The following is a 21756-nucleotide window of genomic DNA, read 5'->3' on the forward strand; positions in this document are numbered from 1 at the left end:
CCTAGAAGGCACAGGACAGATGCCCCCCCCCCCCCCCATGGCCTGCACAGAACCGACAGTGCTGTGATTGAGAAACCCTGTATGAGGGGCACAGCGTGAACTATTTGCAAGAGAGAAAATGCCTATTGGTGAGGCAGGTGGTACCATTTGGTGGGGCTTACACACAGTCACAGAGGTCTAAGGATAATATTATAGGACTTGACACCATTGAACTTGTGTTCCTATCAGACCAGAGGCCTGTTACGTACTCATATTTTTAAGCAAGCAGTATTTATTTTTATTAATTTGGGAGATACAAACACTTAAACTACAGTATGCTACAATTTCTGTATCATTGGTTTGGTAAATTTTAATGCTTAAACATGCCCCCCAAATTGATATTAAAATAGCCCCCCTTACTCCCCAAATGCAAGAAGCCTGGAACTCACAATCTCGAAGAGGCCCAATGAATTGTAACATAAGTGGTGGCAAAAATGTCAATATTACTAATGCTCAATCGGCATTTATTGAACTCCTACTACTATTTAGAGCCACACAGCTGTAGTGCTAGCTTTTAAAACCCTTTCCGAAACCAAAGGCAGCTAGGCCATTATATTCCCCTTTAACTGGCGAGGAGACAGGCTATTAAGCAGGGTGGCCAGGCAGTAGCCTTCACTCCTACTGAGAGGAAAACTGTATCACTCGTGGTTTGTCTTTTTTTTTTTTTAGTTTTTAACTCAATTTTTAATATTTTAATTACAGTTGACATACAATATTCTATTAGTTTCAGGTGTACAACATAGCTGTTACAATACCATTGACTATATTTCTTATGATGTACTTTATTTAGATCCTCATGACTATTTTGTAATTGTCAATTTGTACTTTTTTTTTTCTTCTTTCTTTATTGATGAAGGTATTACATATGTTCTCACCCGTGGTTTGCCTTCTCTCGCCAGTTGACTCCCGTTCTCTGACCCTGAGATGACGGCCGGGGCCATCCCTCCCTCGCCCTCCTGCTCTCCACCGCTCCGGCCTTAGCCCCGCGCCCTGCACGCCAGAACCCCGCACCTACCCGCAGGCTGCAGGGCTCAGCGCACGCACCGGTCCGGGGCGGGCCCGCCGGGTTGGGGGCGCGGCCGAGAGCGCCCGCCCCTCTGGGTCGCCTTTCCTCCCCGAGCCAGGCCGCGCGCTAGGCGGCAGCAGCGGGCGCCACGCGGGGCGCGGCCGCGCGCGACTCCCCTCGGCTGGTTGGGCGGCCGGGGCGGGGTGGGCCGGGGCGGGGCGCGCGGGCGCGGTGTGCGCGCGGTTCCTCTCGGCTGGTTGGGCGGCCGGGCCGGGGCGGGGCGCGGGCGCGGTGTGCGCGCGGTTCCTCTCGGCTGGTTGGCCGGCCGGGGCGGGGCGGGGCGGGGCGGGCCGGGGCGGAGCGCGCGGCGCGGTGTGCGCGCGGTTCCTCTCGGCTGGTTGGCCGGCCGGCCGGCCGGGGCGTGGCTGGGCGGGGCGGGGCGCGCAGGGGCGTGGCGTGCGGGCTCGGGCGATCGGAGCAGCGGGACCCGCGGGAGGCGCAGGATGGCGGCGGCGGCGGGCGAGGCGCGCCGGGTGCTGGTGTACGGCGGCCGGGGCGCGCTGGGCTCCCGCTGCGTGCAGGCGTTCCGGGCCCGCAACTGGGTGAGTCCGCGGGCGGGGCGCCCGGGCTGTGCCTTGGAGGGGCGGCCTGGGTGGCGGTCGGGGGCGATGGTGATTGGGGTACCGGGGGCCTTCCGGTGCATCCTGGGAGGCCGGTCTGGAGGAAGCTGGGGGTCCGTGTGCCCCCCCCCCCCCCCACACGGGTGCTTGGAAGTGCATACACAAGTCTGCACGTCTGCTCCGGCCTCCGCGTGCGCGCCCACCCCGGCCGTGGGTTCGGCCTTTGCGCCAAGCGGGTGGGGGCGGCTGCCCCTGGGTCTCCGCCGCCGCCGGGCCGGGAAGCCCGCATGACTCAGGGGAGAATTGCAGAGCCGGAGGAAGAGGAGCGCAGGTGAGGGGCCAGGGAGAGAGAAGAAGGAAGGATTGGGAAACTGCCACCTGACCCTGATTACTAGTCCTGCCACCGTGAACTTAACTTCCACGAACCCGTTTCCACGTCTGTAAAATGGGGATAATGATAGTATTTGCCCCTTTGGGGAGTTGTGAGGATGAAATGAGGTCATTGGTGCCCTAGCGTGTAAATTTACCTGACTCCAGGTAAAAGATGTTTAAATGTTAGCTATTATTGGTAGATTTATTTTGTATATTGAAGGGGTTCACGAGAGGCTTCCCCAAGATATGTCACTTTGGCACGTGAATTATTTTGAACCGAAGGCTAGAGACCCTGTGGGTTCAAGAGAAACTTTTACCTCTCCCTTAAAAATTTTAAATTAGGGGCCTTGCTCGTAATAAGAGTCATCACCAGAAAAATATTTTTTAGGACCAATGTATAGGGCAGTGCAAACTTCTGATTACTGAACATCTGCTTTTCTTATGTCCTTTGAATGACCTTTCTCCCCTCTGAGTCCCCAAGGTACTGTAGCCTTATCCTTAGCTCAGAATGTAACTTACACTTCATTTTAACTTTCTGTTTCTGCCCTTATCTGTGTGGGGTTCCCATATGTACATATGCAATTAAATTTAGTTATTTTCCCTTGTTATTATCTCATGTTGATTTCATTATTAGGCCAGCTGGAAGAATCTAGAAGGGGAGAGCAGTTTCTCTCTCCCCTGTTATTGAGATACTGATCTAGACTCCTGCTCTTTTAGCTCCATTGGACCTGGTACCTCGAAGGCTCAGCCCTTCAAACACGGGAAGCTTCTTTGATGAGTAGCCGATTTCAGCTACTTTGCAAATCAGGTTCACTCCCTGAAGGTGGCCATGTAGGAACAGAGCTGGTCGCAGGCCAGGAACCCTGACCCCAGCCTCCCAGCGGGGATCAGTGCGTTCCCAGTGGAGACTGCCCTGTGTCTTCCTGCTGCAGCTGTCACTCGCTCAAAGTCCATGCTGGAGCTCTGGGTAGTTGTCCTGAGGGATCAGTTAGCACAGCCGCAGCAGCTGCTGGGTGAGGGTGCCCTGGGGCCAGAGAGAGAGGGTCCCAGGGTTTTCTTCCGGCTCAGACTCTGGCATAGGAATATGCTTCTAAGGAATTCTAAACACACCACCCCTTCCTGCCGCACACCTGCTCTGGAAGCTAGGAAGTCGGCATAGATGGGAGGTGACCATTGTAAGGTTTAAGGATTCCAGCCAGGCCAGGCACTGTGTCCCTATATACCAGATCCCTTACGTCCTCTTCGTTTCTTTTATTCTGTGCAGTAATTTTACTACGTAGTCCTGTTGGTATCCACGTGTTACAGATGCGAGGACTGTGCTTTCCCCTTCGGGGTGGGGGTGGGGGGCACTTCCCCCTGATGGAGGCACTGCTTTACCTTTGATTTGTGAACTGATTTACCTTTGTCCCCACTCCCTTCATTCCTGGGAGCTCTGGGATGGAACCTTGCCTTTGTGTCAGTCTCTCCCATGGCTGGTGACAGAAGTGGTGAGTGTTCTTGAATGGAAGCTGTGTTCTCCAAAGCTTGGTAGAGATCTTTATCTCCGGGCCTTCAGGCCTCAGGGCCCTGGCCCTCTCCGAGTAAGAGCCATGTGTACCTGGGCTGGCAGCTGCAGCCTTCTCTGTTTCATTTAATTCTCACACTAACCAAGTTTATTGCTAACCCCACTGTGCAGGCGAGGACCCTCTGCAGAGCATGAGCTGGAGAAAGCCATTGTATGACAGAGGCAGGATTCAAACCTGGCCTGCCTGATCTCCCTCCCTCTGTGCTGGGGGCAGGGGTCCAAAACTCTCGCCCTGCACGGGCCAGATCCAGCCTGCTGTCTGTTTTTGTACAGCCCAAGAGCTAAGACTGGTTTCACATTGTTCAATGGTTGGAAAGAGGTTAAAAGAGGAATATCCTGTGACGTGTGAAAATCATATGAAATTCATACTTTGGCACTTGAAGTTTTATTGGAACACAGGCACGCTCATTCGTTCGCCTGTGGCCTGTGGCTGTTTTCTCGTTATAACAGAGGAGTTGAGCAGTTGCAACGGAGACCATAGGGCCAGCAAAGCCGAAAATATTTCCTCTCTGGCCCTTTACAGAAAAAGTTTGCGGACCCTGGTGGGGGCGGGGGGTCCTCTGGAAGTTCACGGTTTGGCTTTCAGAGTTGAGAGTGGAAGGAGAGGAAGATGAGGAGTTCGGAGGCGGAATGGGCTGGGCTGAGCTGGGCTGGGGTAGACTGGCGTAGGTCAGACGTCCCCGTATGTGCGAGAGGTCAGTAGCTGGATCCTTTCTCTAGTGGGTTTTCCTCTAAGCCTGTCACCTGCCCCCACAGCCCCCATTTCTGGGCATGGATCTTTAAAGGAATTGCAACTATTGTCTCTGACCAAAGCTGTTTCCTTCTTCGCTCCAGTGGGTGGCCAGCATCGACGTGGTGGAGAATGAAGAGGCCAGCGCGAGTGTCATCGTTAGAATGACAGACTCGTTTACCGAGCAGGCTGACCAGGTAATTCCAGAAAAGGCCCCCCAAGCCTGTGTGGGGGGAGCCCTGGGAATAGGTCTCCACTGGCCATGTGTCCTTCCCTTTTTCGAGTATTATTTCTCTAATTACAAAGGCCATGTGTACCCATTGAAGGAAATTTGGAAAAAGAGGAAAAATATAATGAAGATATATTACCCATAATTTATGTCTAGCTAGCTGAGTATTCACATTTTGGCCGATTTTCTTGTCTTTCCTATGGATCCTATTAGCGTTACAGATTGAAATCATCTTGTGTTTTATAGTTTATGATCAGCTTTTAACATTTTTTTTTTAAATATATATTTTATTGATTTTTTACAGAGAGGAAGGGAGAGGGATAGACAGTTAGAAACATCGATGAGAGAGAAACATCGATCAGCTGCCTCCTGCACATCTCCCACTGGGGATGTGCCCGCAACCCAGGTACATGCCCTTGACCGGAATCGAACCTGGGACCCTTCAGTCCATAGGCCGACGCTCTATCCACTGAGCCAAACCGGTCTCGGCAGCTTTTAACATTTTTAAATGAAATTTTATTTCATTTCAGTACTTCTTCAATCTCTTAAAAATAAAAACCCTCTGTGTCAACATGTAATTTTTTTATATTGTGGATTGGCCACAATTTTTAGTTTCCACATGTACATTTAACATTTTTGTAATTTTTTACTTTTACCATTAACAAGTGGCGAACATCCTTGTCCCCATCTCTGATTACTTATTTAGGGTGCATTCTAAAAAAGTGGAGATCCCTAGTTCAAAGCAAGAATACCAATGAAACAGGTTATTTTGAATTATACAATGATGTGCTTATCATAACCAAGAAATCAAACAAAAACTGTAAATATTTCAGTCACTGGTGCACTCCCCCTGTGACCCCGAGACAATGTCCCTCCCCAGCAGGAAGCTCTCTCAGCAGCTCGATGGATGTGTAGGTATCAGTAGCTGAGATGCTCGTAAGTGGCTCCCACAGACAGCCCGAAGGACGTGCTTTCTGGGGTCCTGGCGCCAGCGCTCCAGCCCACATCCCCCAGGAAATGACATCCTTCTTCGTGTGATGGGCTGTGTTTACACAGGCACCCTGTGAGGCAGGTGGCAGGGGTGGCAGCCCCCTTTACAGCCAAGGGACTGAGTTTCAGAGACAGAAGCTATTTGGTTGCTGGGGGAGCATGAATCGCCGAACAAGAGACTTGTTAACGACTCATGAACAACTTGAATAAGTCCAGGCTCTGTTTTTTGTTTAGTTGCACTCTCCCGAGTAATCTAAACACGGTTGCGGGCCGGAGGTTTTGTGGTCCTTAGCCATTTTTTATAACACATTTAAAAATGTTACAAGTGATGCATGTATGATATAGGAAATAGAGTAAAATAAAGAGAAGGGGGAAATCGTGTGTAGTCCCATTATGCAGTTAACGTGTTGTGAGATTTCCTTTCAGTCCATTGCTCCAGACATGCACATGTATAAATTTAAAATAAAACCCATGAGCATGCTGTCCTGCTCACTTCGTCTTTCTAAAGCATCAGTTTGACATAGGCTAGAACAGTGGTCGGCAAACTCATTAGCCAACAGAGCCAAATATCAACAGTACAACGACTGAAATTTCTTTTGAAAGCCAAATTTTTTAAACTGAAACTATATAGGTAGGTACATTGTTATTAACTTAATTAGGGTACTCCTAAGGCTTAGGAAGAGCCACACTCAAGGGGCCAAAGAGCCGCATGTGGCTTGCGAGCCGCAGTTTGCCGACCGCGGGGCTAGAATATAAAAAGCCAGCTGCCTTATTCCAGAAGGTAGATTTTTGTTGCTGTTACTGTTCTCTTTTTAAAATACATTTTTATTTTATTTTATTTTATTTTATTTTATTTTATTTTATTTTATTTTATTTTATTGATTTTAGACAAAGAGGAAGGGGGAGGGAGAAACATGGGTGTGAGAGAGGAACATTGATCGGTTGCCTCCTGTATGCAGGGATTGAACACACAACCTGGATATGTGCCCTGACTGGGAATTTAACCAGAGACCTTTAGGTGCCTGGGACAGCACTCAACCGACTGAGCCACACTGGCCAAGGCCTCTTTCCTTACTTTCCGTAACCTGGTCCCGATGTTTCCTGCACTATTGGCTTTAATGGACGTGGCATTGTGTCAGGCATCATTCTAAGGGCTTTATTCACATTAACTTGCTGAATGTCTGTAACCCCTCAGAACAAAGTTTCTAATTTATCTTCCTTTTAGGAATGGGGAGTCTGAGGCACAGAGAGGCCCTGGTATTTGCTCGGGTCAAACAGGTGGGAGGTGGTGCAGCCAGGATTTGAACCGGGCAGTGGGGGTTGGATGCCTGCTCTCCTAACTGCATGCTAAGCTGCCTTGCAGCAAAGCAGCTCCATGCGAATCAAGTAACCAAAGCTGGAATTAAGTGCAAGGGAGCCCTGGGCTCTGAGAGCCGCTGGCAGAGTGGTTCCTGCAGTCAGTGTCTCCTCTGCTCTTGTTAGTTGCGGATGCTGATGTCTATGTGCTTTTTGAATGTGAAGCTGCTTGTATCTGAGACTTGACTCTACAGAACTTTTAAACTCTTTAACTTCTCTTCCTCTTCTTCCCCCCTCCATCCCCCAATTAGGAATTTTCTGGACAATAGCACAACATCCAGTTTTTGTTTGTGAAGCTCTAGAAGAGGAAATTCAACCCTAATACATATAAAATTGGCCCCCTGGGCAGCAGTTCACTAGTGACAGTGAAGAGATGCAGAAGCCAGGAAGGCATGACATTTACTTATAGAAAACTATTGGGCAGAAAGCAACATTTAAGGGGGAGGAATTTAAAAATGCCTAGATGTAAAAAATAAAAAAAGTCAAACAGTTGCATTGTTGTTGTGGGCTTCCTGCTTTCCTAAAAAGTAGAACAGATGTCAGGGGAGGTGATCCAACTTCCAGCCCCTGGGCTCTGGGCTCTGGGCTCTTGGCAACAAGACAAGGCTTAAGAATGGAGGGAGGGCCCAGCCGGTGTTGCTCAGTGGTTGAGCATTGACCAATGAACCTGGAGGTCACGGTTTGATTCCTGATCAGGGCACATGCTGGGGTTGTGGGCTCGATCACCAGTAGGGGGCATGCGGGAGGCAGCAGATCAATGATTCTCATCGTTGATGTTTCTATTTCCCTTCCTCTCTGAAATCAATAAAAATTAAAAAGCAGATTCTAGATTGCTTTATAAAAAGCACATTGAAATGTAGGTGGGCTTTACCAACCCAAATGGTCATCGTAGGTTTGTCCTACGTTTAGTTTTCAAAGTGTTCCTTGCTAGGTGCTGTTCCCGTCTTCGGAGAAAGTGAAAAATAAACTGATGTGTCTGAAGGCGTCAGCCTGTTTAGGTTTCCCGGGCGATTTACGCCTCTTTCCGTCCTTTTCGGTTCAGGTGACTGCTGATGTCGGCAAGCTCCTGGGTGAAGAGAAGGTGGACGCCATCCTTTGTGTGGCTGGAGGCTGGGCCGGGGGCAATGCCAAGTCCAAGTGTGAGTCCTTTTCTGGGTTGATCATTCACTCTGCTCTGCTCTTTGTCCGGGGGGCGGGGACTGGGTCGGTTCTGTGTGCCAGGCCAGATGTTTCCCTGCGTGTCTCCCAGACGCTGTAGAGTAGCTCTGTGAGGTAGGGACGACCACCCCTTTTCACAGCTGGAGAAGCAACTCCCCATCAACGGGGTTAGGGGAGGGGACATTGAGCTGGAGGTGTAAAGGCAGGATGACATCAGCATTGTTCCCGCCCTCATCTCACAGGGCTTATTCCTGGGGATCGGGGGATGTGTATGACTTGGAGAGATCCTTCCACATGTCAGAAGGACTCAACATTGAGCTTGTATCAATGCTGAGTACATCTTCCAACTTTTTTTTTTTTTTAAGTTTATTGATTTTTTACAGAGAGGAAGGGAGAGGGATAGAGAGTTAGAAACATTGATGAGAGAGAAACATGGATCAGCTGCCTCCTACACACTCCCTACTGGGGATGTGACCGCAACCAAGGTACATGCCTTTGACTGGAATTGAACCTGGGACCTTTCAGTCTGCGGGCCTACGTTCTCTCCACTGAGCCAAACTGGTCAGGGCCATTTTCCAACTTTTCATTATGAACATTTGCAAACACACGGAAAAGCTGGAAGAGTTCAGGGAACACCCACCCCCTCCATCTGGATTCGGTAACTGCTGACATTGCTCTCCGTGCTCCCTGGCTCTCCGCAGGGGTGCTCTGTGTGGGCATTTTTTTGTTAACCACTTGCTGCAAGTAAATGAACACTTTGCTGATTTCAGCATGCATCTCCAAAGAATATGCTCGTTTTCCTACATCATCATAATACTGCTATCATAGCTAAGGAAAGTAATAGTCATTCTGTAAGAATAATATCTAACCTGCATTCAAATTCCCCAATTTATTCCAGAGCTTTTAGAGGGGTTTTTCCCCCCCTAAACATCAGGGTTTATGCCTCCTTTTGTTGTTGTTTTTAGTCTCTTAATGTAGAATTTTTCCCCCCCGGGTGATACACTTGGTGAGGCAGGGCAGTTTTCATATGAATGTATTTTACTGTTTCTCTAAGGTGTCTTACCTAGTTCATCTAGCCCGAGTATTTCCGGTGCACTGGAATTTAGGTCTGGGACTTGCTTAGGATCAGGTTAAGCATCTTGGAGGCGAGAATTCTTCCTGAGTCATGTGTACTTCTTACTAATCCCAGTGGGACTGTCGCCATGTCAGATGGCCCTATCACCCCCAGTGATGCCCTGTTTGCCAATGGGTTAAGGTGGCCGCTGATAGGCTTCCATTGTAAAGGTCTGTTTTCTATTTGCAATTAGTAAGCGACCCGGGGGACTGTGCTTTGGCATCGTGTGTAAGTATCCTCTTCCCAAACACCTTGCGAATCCCAGATTTCTATAACCCAAGGGCGTTAAGCATCTATGGATTATCCCTGCCCGAGTCAGTGATTCCAGACGGGGGTGGAGAATGGTAGTGTCCTAATTCTGTCATTCCTTCTACATGTATTAGCCAAAGCTGTGCAAAAAGGAATTGATTTTCTGTGAACCACACTTGGATGTGAAACTGATATTTTGTGGGGTTTGGGCAAAACACCCTGGTGGCCCTTGGTGTATTTTGGGGACAAGGAGTGGTAAGTGTGGGTCCATCAGTTTTTTTCTAGTCCTTTTCTGCAGGGAAACACGATCCCTGGTTGTCCCTGGGGGAAGACCCCCGCTGGATGGGGGCTTCCTTCCTGGGCCATGGGCACAGCCTCACTGGGATCTTTGTGCCTTGTGAGGAGGGACGGGGACAGCCGCCCGCCCAGCCGCCAAAGTTACACGTCACTACTTGCTTCTTCTTGCATTTTTAGTGAGGCCACAGAGTTAAAGTAAGTGTGAAATGTTATCATTTCAGCTTTTTTTGTTTTTGTTAATCCTCACCTGAGGATATTTTTTCTGTTGCTTTTCAGAGAGAGTGGAACGGAGGGAGGGATGGAGAGGGAGAAAGAGAGAGAAACATCAATGTGAGAGAGACACATCGACTGGTTGCCTCCCAACCGGGGGCAGGGAGCACCCCTGCAAACCAAGTACGTGCCCTTGACCGGAATCGAACCCACAGCCCTTCGGTGTGTGGGCCGACGTTCTAACTATTGCGCACACTGGCCAGGGCTCAGATTTCTTTTAAAGGGTCTTTAAAGCCAGCATTAAACTTTTGGCCTTGAAAATGATGTAGCTTTGTGAAAGCCCTCTATGTCCTTGTGGTAATGGTCCCTCAGCTTTTTATCATCAGTCAAACCTGACTTAGACATGCAGGTTCTATTACAAACCTAACGCCCACCTAAAGCAGGACCCTCTCAGATGGGCAGTCCCGCAGACTGTTCACAGTCTGCACTTGCTGCCTGAAATGTGGCCAGTTTCCAGGTGAGCAAGCTGGGACTGGTGGCCTGGATTCGAACCTGTGTCTCTGACCTCAGAGCCCTTGCTGCTCGTACCAGACCCTGTTGTCGGGGTGGGAGAGGCTGGTGCTTCCCCAGTGTCCGCGCCCTGAGCGACTCAGCTGTCAGGCTCCTCCCCCTGAGGCTGAGCCCACCTGTGTTTCCTCCCTCAGCTCTCTTCAAAAACTGCGACCTCATGTGGAAGCAGAGCATGTGGACGTCCACCATCTCCAGCCACCTGGCCACCAAGCACCTCAAGGATGGAGGCCTCCTGACCTTGGCGGGTGCCAAGGCCGCCCTGGATGGGACTCCTGGTGAGCCTCCGTTTCCCCCTCTGTGAAATGGGAGTGCTAGTGCTTGCTCGCTGGGGCTGCGGGACACTTCGATGACATGGGGAATGTTGAAGCCCTTTCCCTTCTGGGGTGCTTTGTGTGGGTGGGTTTTGCTTCCTTTGCTTCCTGAATTCCTCATCTTCCTGGTGGTTAAGGTATGCTGCCATCTGCCCCTTTACCCCCCTCCAATCTGGTTTATTTATCCATGATCCACTCTGGGTATGAATGGTGCTGGAGTAAGTACAAATCCTATATAATAAAAGGGTAATATGCAAATATACCAAATGGCAGAAGAACCAAACAACGAATCAAAGCGTAACATGCTGATGATATGCTAAGGCTGCTCAACCGCTGGCTATGACATGCACTGACCACCAGGGGGCAGACAAACAGTCGACCAGCCGCTATGACGTGCACTGACCACCAGAGGGCAGATGCTCCAACTGGTAGGTTAGCTTGCTGCTGCGGTCCAGCCAATCGGGATTTAGCAAGATGGGCTGGACATTTCCTGGAGCCCTCCCATGGTCTCTCCCCAGCTCGATCATGCACTGGTGGGGTCCCCTAGCCTGGCCTGTGTCCTCTCGCAATCCGGGACTCCTCGGTGGATGTCGGAGAGCCAGTTTCAGCCTGATCCCGCAGGCCACTCCCCTTGGGAGGGCACCAGATGCAGGGCTCATGGCTGGTGAGCATTGCTGTGGCAGCGCGAGCCTCCCCCTATCGGGGCTGATTGGGCACCAGCCTGCAGCAGGCACAGTGGGGCTGGGATGAGCGGGAACAGCAGGTAGGAGCTGCAGGAGGCATTGGAGTGTGGGTTTCAGCCCGATCCCTGCAGGCCACCCAGAGGGGACCCCCCCCCCCCCCGTGCACAAATTTGTGCACCGGGCCTCTAGTTAGATCATAAACATGTATTATCACCATCACGTTGTGCTCATGTGTCCCAGGGAAGCAGCTCGGCCGCCGAGAATAGTGTGGGTGACAGAGTAAGAGAGGCCGGGGTGCATTCTTCGTCCTAGATGGGTGGCCTTGAACAAATCACGTACCTGACCAGATTTCTGCCGGAGTCACTGTAACTAGTGACAGTAGCGTCGGCCTTGAGGAGCAGCTGTAAGCGCTGGAGGCCTTAACATGTGCGAGGTGCCCAGCACAGGGCCAGTTTCTCGTAGGCCAGTTCACTTCCGTGTATTCTCATGGGATCCTGGGGCCGATGGCATTCCAGATCTTTCTCAGTTTGTAGGTAAGGGAGCTAGAGCGGAGCACGGTTCATTCACTTGTCTGGGTTTCTGCGGTAAGTAAGTTGTAACCTTGCTTTGAACCAGAACCCATCACTTCTAAACTATGCTTTTCCCAGTGCATCAGGCAGATCCAAGTTCTGTTCGCATGTTCTGCTCCTGGTGTTCGTTTTCTTTTTTTTTATATTTTTTTATTGATTAAGATATTACATATGTGTACCCTCTACCCCCCCCCCCCCCCCGCTCATCCCCTCACCCCCCGTTGTCCGTGTCCATTGGTTAGGCCTATATGCTTGCATATAAGTCCTTTGGTTGATCCTTCCCCCTTGCCCCCACCCTCCCCTACCTTCCCTCCAAGGCCCGACAATCCAATCAAAGCCTCTCCGTCTCTGGATCAGTCCTTGTTCATCAGTTTATGTTGTTCATTATATTCCACAAATAAGTGAGATCTTGTGGTATTTATCCGCTCTCCAGTTCCATCGATGCTGTGGCAAATGGTAAGAGTTCCTTTTTCTTCTTCCTCTTCTTAAAGAATACCTTTCAGCATTTCATATAATGCTGGTTTGGAGGTGATAAACTCCTTTAGCTTTTTCTTATCCGTGAAGCTCTTTATCTGACCTTCCATTCTGAATGATAGCTTTGCTGGATAAAGTAATCTTGGTTGCAGGTTCTTGCTATTCATCTCTTTGAATATTTCTTGCCACTCTCTTCTGGCCTGCATGGTTTCTGTTGAGAAATCAGCTGACAGTCGGATGGGTACTCCCTTGTAGGTAACTGACTGTCTTTCTCTTGCTGCTTTTAAGATTCTCTCTTTATCTTTTGCTCTTGGCATTTTAATTATGATGTGTCTTGGTGTGGTCCTCTTTGGATTCCTTTTGTTTGGGGTTCTCTGCGCTTCCTGGACTTGTAAGTCCATTTCTTTCACCAGGTGGGGGAAGTTTTCTGTCATTATTTCTTCAAAAAGGTTTTCAATATCTTGCCCTCTCTCTCCTTCTGGTACCCCTATAATTCTGATGTTGGTACGCTTGAAGTTGTCCCAGAGGTTCCTTACACTATCTTCATATTTTTTGAATCTCTTTTCTTTTTTCTTTTTCGGTTGGGTATTTTTTGTTTCTTTGTATTTCAAATCTTTGACTTGATTCTTGGGATCCTCTTGTCTGCTGTTGGATCTCTGTAAATTATTCTTTATTTCAGTCAGTGTATGCTTAATTTCTAGTTGGTCCTTTTTCATGTCCTCCATGGTCTCACTATACTCCTTGAGGGATTCATTAAATTTATCGGCGGTTTCCATAAAATTCTTGACAAACCTTATAAACGTGGCCTTGAACTCTATATCCAGTCGTCTGTCCTCCTCCGTTTCTGCCAATTGTGACCTGTTTCTCTGTCTCCGCATTTTGGCTGCTTCCCTGTGTTGATAGAGTGGCCCTGCGCGCCAGGTGTCCTGTAGGGCCCAGTGGCTCAGCCTCCCCAGTTACCTGGGGTGGACACTCTTGGTGCACTCTTGGTGCCTTGGTTGTTGTAGGATCACTGGGAGGAATTTACCTCCAGGCCAATTGGCTGTGGGAATCAGCTGTGTCTGAAGTGGGAGAATGGTCCCCCTCTGACCACTGGGTACAGTGGCTCCTGGATCTAAGGAGGTGCTAATTCAGCCCCTGCCTGAGGCCACACAGCCGGAGCCACGAAGAGGCTCAGCTGTGAAGCAATGCAAGCCGCTGCGGGGCCTTGGGCCTTCTCTTGGAAGTTCCGGGTCTGCTTGGCTGGGCTGTAGTTAGGTACATTCACATGCAAAAGCCTCTGCTGCAGCCTGGGTGGGGCGGGGTCTCAGGGAGTCAAAGGGCGGAGAAAGAAGCTATGGCTGATTCTCCGCGCCCGAAGTCGCGCGTCTCAGTGTCCCGGTAACGGCTGCAAGCACCTCTGAGGGAAATCCGCCCTCAAGTTCGCCCGTCGCCGCCTGACAGAGCAGCCTCTCCCCGTATGATTCCTGGGTCCCCAGAGACTTCCCAGAACTGGAGTTCAGAGCAGTCGGGAGCTTGTGATTCAAAAAGACAGCCGCGTCCTCAGGTGCCACCCCCTTTCCGCGTGCGCGAGCCACCGCCGTACCTCTGCACTTCACCTCCGCAGCTCCTCTGGCTCTCAGCGTGCTTTTCTTTTCTTCTAGTTGTAGAAATTACACTCAGCCAGCCTTCCTGTTGTTCTGGACGATGTTTGCTCCGTCCTTTGGGATATTTGTCAATTGTTGTGGGAGGCAACTATTTCCCCGTGTTTATCTATGCCGCCATCTTAGTTTCTCCGGTGTTCGTTTGCTAGGGCTTCCATAACCAATTTCCCCTGCGGCTTAAACAACAGACACTCATCTCATAATTCTAGAGGCTGGAAGTTCAAGATCAGGGTGTCAGCAGGGTCGATTTTTTTTTTTTTATATATTTTATTGACTTTTTACAGAGAGGAAGGGAGAGAGATAGTCAGAAACATCGATGAGAGAGAAACATCGATCAACCGCCTCCTGCACACCTCCCACTGGGGATGTGCCCGCAACCCAGGTACATGCCCTTGACCGGAATAGAACCTGGGACCCTTCAGTCCGCAGGCCAACGCTCTATCCACCGAGCCAAACCGGTTTCGGCAGGGTCGATTTCTTGATTTCTTCCTGGTGCCTCTTTCCTTGGTTTGTCAATGGCTGTCTTTCTCCTGTGTCCTCGCATGCTCTGTGCCCGTCTGGGTCCCAGTCTCCTCTTCTTATAAGGACACCGGTAGCACCCACCCTAATGACCTCATTTTAACTTGATGACCTCTTTAAAGACCCCACTTCCAAGTACAGTCACATTCTGAGATACGGGGGTTTAGGACTTTAACATATGAATTTAGGGGGCACAATTCAACCTATAATACTCCCTTCCAGGTAGGGTTAAAGGAACGTAAGTGCCGGTTTGGTGGGGACAGCCCAAAGGCAGAAAGTGTCCACCTCTACTACCTAAGTGGAACTCTTCTTTAATAAAAGCGGGGGCTGCTTTTCGGCCTCTTTGGTGTGCTGGAGAGCTTGAGCACCTTTTTCCATTTTTTTTAAAATAAATATTTTTTATTGATTTCAGAGAGGAAGGAAGGAGAGAGAGATCGAAACATCAATGATGAGAGAGGATCATTGATTGGCGGCCTCCTGCACACCCCCCACTGGGGATCGAGCCCACAACCCAGGCATATACCCTTGACCGGAATCGAACCTGGGACCCTTCAGTCCACAGGCCGACGCTTTATCCACTGAGCCAAACCAGCTAGGGCACCTTTTTCCATTTTAATGCAACTCGCTGAACTGCGAGGCTCTTAGGAACCAACAATTTCTTGTCTCTTGTTTTTTTGCTACGAGTCTCAGAGCCTATGATCTCACCCATCCATGTCTATTGCAATCATTAAAGCTGTGTAAATGTCAGATGCTAGCTTGGTTGAGTTTTGGTTTTTATTAAAGGTGACAGAGAACAGACACTGGAAAGTAAGTAGAGAAATGAGTAGCAGCTTGACATTTAAAAAAGAAAAAACCCCAAGACTTGAAAGACTAATTTTTCTGAAGGACAGAACACTCTCCTACTTTCCTTTGGTTTGTAAATATCTCTTTGTTCATAGTTTTGGATGCTGGTTAAGAGTGCAGGCTCTGGGACTGCACAGGTTGGATGTCTCTGGTGATCTTGCCACCTATTGTGTGATATTTGGCAAGTTACTTAACCTCTATAAGGCTCAATAGTGCCATCTGTAAAATGGGGATAAATAATAAAATATTCTATGTGGCAGTTAGGAGTTGCAAACATCTTAGTGGATGTGAATGGCTTAGAAAGGTATGTGAATGGCTTAGAGTCAGTGATAAAAGTGAACCGGCATGATTATTTCAGACTTACTCTTGCTCAGCTACTTCTCCTGCAGATGTTCATAACTGTGTTCATCTTTAAGTTCTGAGTTAGGTATTATTAAATTTATTTGAGTCATGAAATTTTTCAGCTTTGGTTCAGACCCTAGAAAAATCTGGGGAAATCTATGTATAATTTGAAAGTAAACAACGAAGAGGCTGTCATCCTTTAAACCCAAGAAAAGTTGTTCAAAAACGGAAACATACTGAGAAAACCCACCCTCTTATTTCCAAGGCTGTATTTGTAGGTCACCTTCTGGAGGATAAACTGTGTTAAATGCTAGTGATCGCTTTTGTTTTGCTGTGTTTGGAAATCAGTCTTGAGGGACTACCTTGATCATTTTATAATTGGGAAGAAAGTACTTATCTTCTTATAAAATACTTTTTTCTAGAATTTCTTGCAAATGATGTCCTTACTTGCATTGTGTAGAATTCTGTAGAATTAAACCATTAGGATTGCGGGTTGCTTGTTTCAAAAAAATATATTTTTATTGATTTCAGAGAGGAAGGGAGAGGGAGAGAGAGAAACGTCAATGATGAGAGACTCATTGATAGGCTGCCTCCTGCACGCCCCCTACTGGGGATCGAGCCAGAAACCTGGGCATGTGCCCTTGATTGGGAATCGAACCCTGACCTCCTGGTTCATAGGTCGACACTCAACCACTGAGCCACGCCAGCTGGGCGCTTGTTTCTTTCTTCATCAGATCCTCTCCCATGTTGTTTGAAAGGAATGAAGAGTGAGCCCTGGAGTGTGCTGGGGTCGGGGCTGGATGAATGAGAGTCATATGCTTTGAACCCCTGCAGAGTTTGTGCGATTTTTGTACCACTGGTGGCCCCTGGCCCCTGATTAAACAGAGAAGCCTGGGATGGTGAAATATTCTGCTTATGTTTCTAAATAACCGTTTGAGACCTTGACCTGCTTTTGCAATCCGAGGTTGCTGTGGAAGCAGTTCAGTGATTGGTTCCTCGGCAGGGATGTGATCCCCACCTCCCTCTGGACCTTTGCTGCCTCCTCAGCTGTTTTGCTTTCAAGAGCATGCTTGCTGGGAGCTTTTAAAGAGGCTGCTGACTCCTGAAGAAGTTTTGTGGAGGAGGAGAGGTGTTCACAGCATTTAGTGAGCGTCCGCAGCTAGGTGTGTGGGGCACTGTGGAGAGGAGAGACCCTGCTCCTGCCATATGTCTGCAGAGCAGGCGGAAACCTGGCCTAAGGAAAGGCGCGCCTTGTTCAGGCAGCAAGCACTCACTGGTCAGTGGGGGCAAACGAAGACTAGTGGGCAGCGTTGTATACGTATGTCAGCATTGCTCACACTTTACCCAGGGAGGTGGACGCCTGGGCATGTTACTTCTATGAATTTGATGGGAAACATTTATTGAGCACCTACTGTGTGCTGAGCTCAGAATTAAGTACTTCATTCCCATTTTACAGATGGGGTAACTGAGGCTAGCAAGGCAATGAGAACTAGCTCAGGATTTCTTTAGTGGTAAGTGGAAGAGCTTGGATTTGAACCTGTGCAGCCTGACTCCAAATGGCAGCTCGATTTTGCTCACAAGCAATTAACAATCTGGGGGTTCAGAACCCAGCTCTTGCCTGGCCCTTCACCTCTGGGGGGGAGGGGCAGGCGTCAGTGCAAGTGTGTGTGTGTGAGCTTGGGCGTGTCACTTACCCTGTCTGAGCCTTGATGTTCTCAACAATAAAAATAAAAAGGCTCAACTTACAGCTTTTGTGATAAACGTTAACTGTCAGGTGACAGTCGGTGCACTTGAAACGTTACGTGCCTTCCACGCTCTCTCCATAGATGTCCATCCTGCCCTTCTTCCTGGCCTCCTCTGGACCCTGGCGTGGTGGCCTTCGGGCACACCAGCGGTGGCCAGTGCTCACGGAATCGTTTTCTCTCCATTTCCCAGGGATGATCGGCTACGGCATGGCCAAGGGCGCCGTCCATCAGCTGTGCCAGAGCCTCGCGGGGAAGAACAGCGGCATGCCGCCTGGGGCTGCGGCCATCGCGGTGCTCCCGTAAGTGCTCTGTCCCCCTCTGCCCCCCTCTGCCTAGAGTCCCCGTGGCCTGGAGCCGTTTCCCCAGGGACGCGTGTGTGCCCTCACCTTGGCTCTAAAATTCACCCCTGAAGAGCCTTCTTCTGGTGTTGGTGAGCCTGGCGGCCAGAGTGGTGGACTGGCTGAAGGGCGGGTCTGTCTGTCCTGCCTCTTTCTTGTTTTTTTTTCCTTCTTCCCATCTGTTTCCCCCTTTTCCCTGATTCAGCTTAGTTCACATATTTTATTTGAATACTTGTAGTTCTGTCTTTTTTTTTTTTTTTAAAGATACGTTTTTATTGATTTCAGAGAGGAAGGGAGAGGGAGAGAGAGAGAAACATCAATGATGAAAGAGAATCATCGATTGGCTGCCTCCTGCACACCCCCCGCAACCTGGGCACGTGCCCTGACCAGGAATTGACCTAACCGTGACCTCCTGGTTCATCGGTCAATGCTCAGTGCTCAACCACTGAGCCATGCCGGTCGGGAAGACTGTATTTAACAAAATAAGGCAAAATGTGGCTCTTCCACTTGGTTCCTGTCTGCGTAATGGGGGGTTCACAAAGCACCTCCCTGAATTGCACTCGGACTTGACCTCTGTGTGTGCAGCGGCTTCCTGGCCTTGCTCTGATTGTCCACGTGATACCTCCACGTGCGACGCTGCCACCCGTGGTGCTGGGGGCTCTCGGTGTGTTCTCCTGGCCGAGGAGGCCGGGCTGCCGAGGGGAGACACCAATGACGGGCTTATCTCTGCACCGCAGGATTACCCTCGACACCCCGATGAACAGGAAGTCCATGCCCGAGGCCGACTTCAGCTCCTGGACGCCCTTGGACTTCCTCGTGGAGTGAGTATCACAGACATACTAATGCCAGTGCCCGGGCGGCTCCAGCCCCTCGCTGTGCCCCTGGGCGTAGCCACACGGGTGGCCTGGGAGCGCACTGGCCTCTGAGTGTACCTGGTACATCAGTGTGAATCTTATACAGTTGCGGGGGCGGTCCATGGGCCGGGAGAGTGTCCCCCAGCCCTGCCCTGCTCCGCCACCAGAGACAGGGGCATGACCTATCGCAGATGTCAGGGAGTTTCAGTGGCGCTTGGCTTTTGGAGCCTGTCCTTCCCCCGGGCTTGTTCGACACTCAGGGTGGAGCTCCGGAGACATGGCAGTTGAACTTCAGTTCTGGTCCAGAAGGCACAGCCTGGCACTCAGGAATGTCCCAGGAGCTCTGAGTGCTGTCCGGTTAAAGGGGTGCAGAGTCCCAGCTGGGGGACTGGTAGAGGGATGGTGTACTCAGCAGCCACAGGAGAAAAAAGCATCAGCTCTGTGTTCAACCTCCTGGGTTTCTGATGCCTTTTCTCCCTGACACCCTCAAGTAGGGTTGGTTGCCCCTCCCCACACAGAGTTAGTAAATGCCCCTGTTCTGGCATTTAATGTATTTTATTGTGAAAGTCCATTTTTTGTACTTTTTTCCCATTGCTTGATACAGCTGCAGGTGTTCCTTACATGTTTGTTATTAAAAAAAAAATGAGTTTCTTCTTCCTGTTTCTAATTTCTGGGAAGGTAATATAGCAGCGTATGAACTAAAGTGCTTTTTTTTTTTTTAAAAATATATATTTTATTGATTTTTTTACAGAGAGGAAAGGAGAAGGATAGAGAGTTAGAAACATCAATGAGAGAGAAACATCGATCAGCTGCCTCCTGCACACTCCCTACTGGGGATGTGCCTGCAACCAAGGTACATGCCCTTGACCAGAATCGAACCTGGCACCCTTTAGTCCGAAGGCTGACGCTCTATTCACTGAGCCAAACCGGTTAGGGCTAAAGTGCTTTTTTTTAAATTACGTAAAATCATACCACTGTGTTATAACATATTCCAACAATGCAGGAAAATACAAAAATGAACCTTCAAATCTTGCCAGCTCCTGCCACTCGAAAAGTAGAAGGAGTAAAGTGCTGAAATCATGGGGACCTGGTTATGTGTCCGGGATGTCTTAGTGTAGCGGTTCTCAACCTGTGCGTCTCGACCCCTTTAGGGGTCAAGCGACCCTTTCACAGGGGTCGCCTAAGACCATTGGAAAACACATATATAATTACATATTGTTTTTGTGATTAATCACTATGCTTTAATTATGTTCAATTTGTAACAATGAAAATATATCCGGCATATCAGATATTTACATGACGATTCATAACAGTAGCAACATTACAGTTATGAAGTAGCAACGAAAATAATTTTATGGTTGGGGTCACCACCACATGAGGAACTGTATTAAAGGACCGAGGCATTAGGAAGGCTGAGAACCATTGCCTTAGTGGCTTTTCATGGCAGCTCCTAAGCCGTTTATGGGACTACAAGCCGTTGATGGGAATATAAGCACATGTTAGATTTTTGCTTTTAAAATGTAATGCTTTTCTTGTTTGTTCTAGAACCTTCCATGACTGGATCACAGAGAAAAACCGGCCAAGCTCAGGGAGCCTGATCCAGGTGGTGACGACGGAGGGGAAGACGGAACTTACCCCCGCGTATTTTTAAGCTTTGTCTCAGTGCCTGCGAGGGGCCTGCCAGAAAAGTCAGCGTATCTCAGTGTAGCCGCGTCTGGCCCCGTGTTTTCTGTAGTCCTGTTTGTGGTTCCAGATGGTGACACCTGTTTTTCTCTCACCTAATGTCCACTTGCTTTCCTAAGACACAATGTAAATGTAAAGTGTTCCTGTGAAGTAGAACCGTGTGTGTGTGTGTGTGTGTGTGTGTGGGGAGGCCTACAGGTGGCGCTGTGGTCCATCTGTATTAACCACCTAGGTTTGGGCCCCTCTGGGTCGGGGTCACGTTGAGTGGCTTTTGAAACTGTTTATCTGCCCCTGACAGTGGCTGTCGGCTTGACTGGTTCAGAGATTTTGGCATTGGGACATTTGAGTGTTAGGTTTCTGTCACAGATGTAGTTTTTGCAGCGTTGAATTTAACTGCCTTAAAACTCCTTTTGTGGTGTAAGCGAAATCCATGGACTCTGTCAGGCACCTTTTCCCTGTGCGGTCGCCACTCGTGATGACTTGGAGTTATCTTCCTAATAAATGCACTTCGTTGATTGTGTTATCTTCTGTAATCAAAGCACGTCTTATACACAGTTGTGTGCTAGAATCACGGGCTGCTAGCGGCTCTAGTCTGCTGTATTCGCAAGGGGGGTAGACCAGTGATGGCGAACCTATGACACGCGTGTCAGAGGTGACACACGAACTCATTTTTTTGGTTGATTTTTCTTTGTTAAATGGCATTTAAATATATAAAATAAATATCAAAAATATAAGTCTTTGTTTTACTATGGTTGCAAATATCAAAAAATTTCTATATGTGACACGGCACCAGAGTTAAGTTAGGGTTTTTCAAAATGCTGACGCGCCAAGCTCAAAAGGTTCACCATCACTGGGGTAGATTCAGACCCTGAAATGCATTTTGTTTTGTTTTTTTATATTAGAGAGAGAGGAAGACAGGTGGGGGGAGAGAGAGAGAGAGAGGGAGAGAGAGAAACATCGATTGGTTGTCCCACTTCTGCATTCATTGGTTGCTTCTTATATGTGCCCTGACTGGGGATCGAACCCACAACCTTGGAATATCGGGACAGTGCTCTAACCCAGCGGTCGCCAACCTTTCAGATCTCACGGACCACCAGTTGGTGACCACTGCTCTAACCAACTGAGCTACCCGGCCAGGGCCTGAAGTATGTTTTTCAATACAGTGACAGGCACAACCCTCCCTTGGGCACGTCAGAATCTGAGGGTGGCCGGCTGGTTGGGCCCTGTACCTTTGGAAGCAGCGCTCCA

The 21756-nt window shown here is 49.2% G+C and overlaps 1 protein-coding gene across 1 annotated transcript; it reads left to right on the forward strand.

Moving 5' to 3' along the window:
- The first annotated feature begins 1499 nt into the window (after positions 1 to 1499).
- Positions 1500 to 21031, forward strand: QDPR (quinoid dihydropteridine reductase). The gene is made up of 7 exons (XM_081098659.1): positions 1500 to 1647; positions 4436 to 4528; positions 7949 to 8045; positions 10639 to 10779; positions 17824 to 17932; positions 18709 to 18792; positions 20371 to 21031. The coding sequence occupies exons 1-7, from the start codon at positions 1549 to 1551 to the stop codon at positions 20474 to 20476; spliced, it is 729 nt and encodes a 242-aa protein (XP_080954785.1). The 5' UTR covers positions 1500 to 1548; the 3' UTR covers positions 20477 to 21031.
- Positions 21032 to 21756: the final 725 nt, after the last annotated feature.

Source organism: Myotis nattereri, assembly GCF_964212035.1.
Source record: "Myotis nattereri genome assembly, chromosome: 1".
Lineage (NCBI taxonomy): Eukaryota > Metazoa > Chordata > Mammalia > Chiroptera > Vespertilionidae > Myotis > Myotis nattereri.

Bases quoted from the DNA above. Each gene is read 5' to 3' on its own strand.
- QDPR (XM_081098659.1), top strand. From the start codon at position 1,549: ATGGCGGCGGCGGCGGGCGAGGCGCGCCGGGTGCTGGTGTACGGCGGC. The intron at 8,046-10,638 runs GTGAGTCCTTTT...TTCCTCCCTCAG, and splicing joins GGGCAATGCCAAGTCCAAGT to CTCTCTTCAAAAACTGCGAC. The intron at 17,933-18,708 runs GTAAGTGCTCTG...TCTGCACCGCAG, and splicing joins GCGGCCATCGCGGTGCTCCC to GATTACCCTCGACACCCCGA.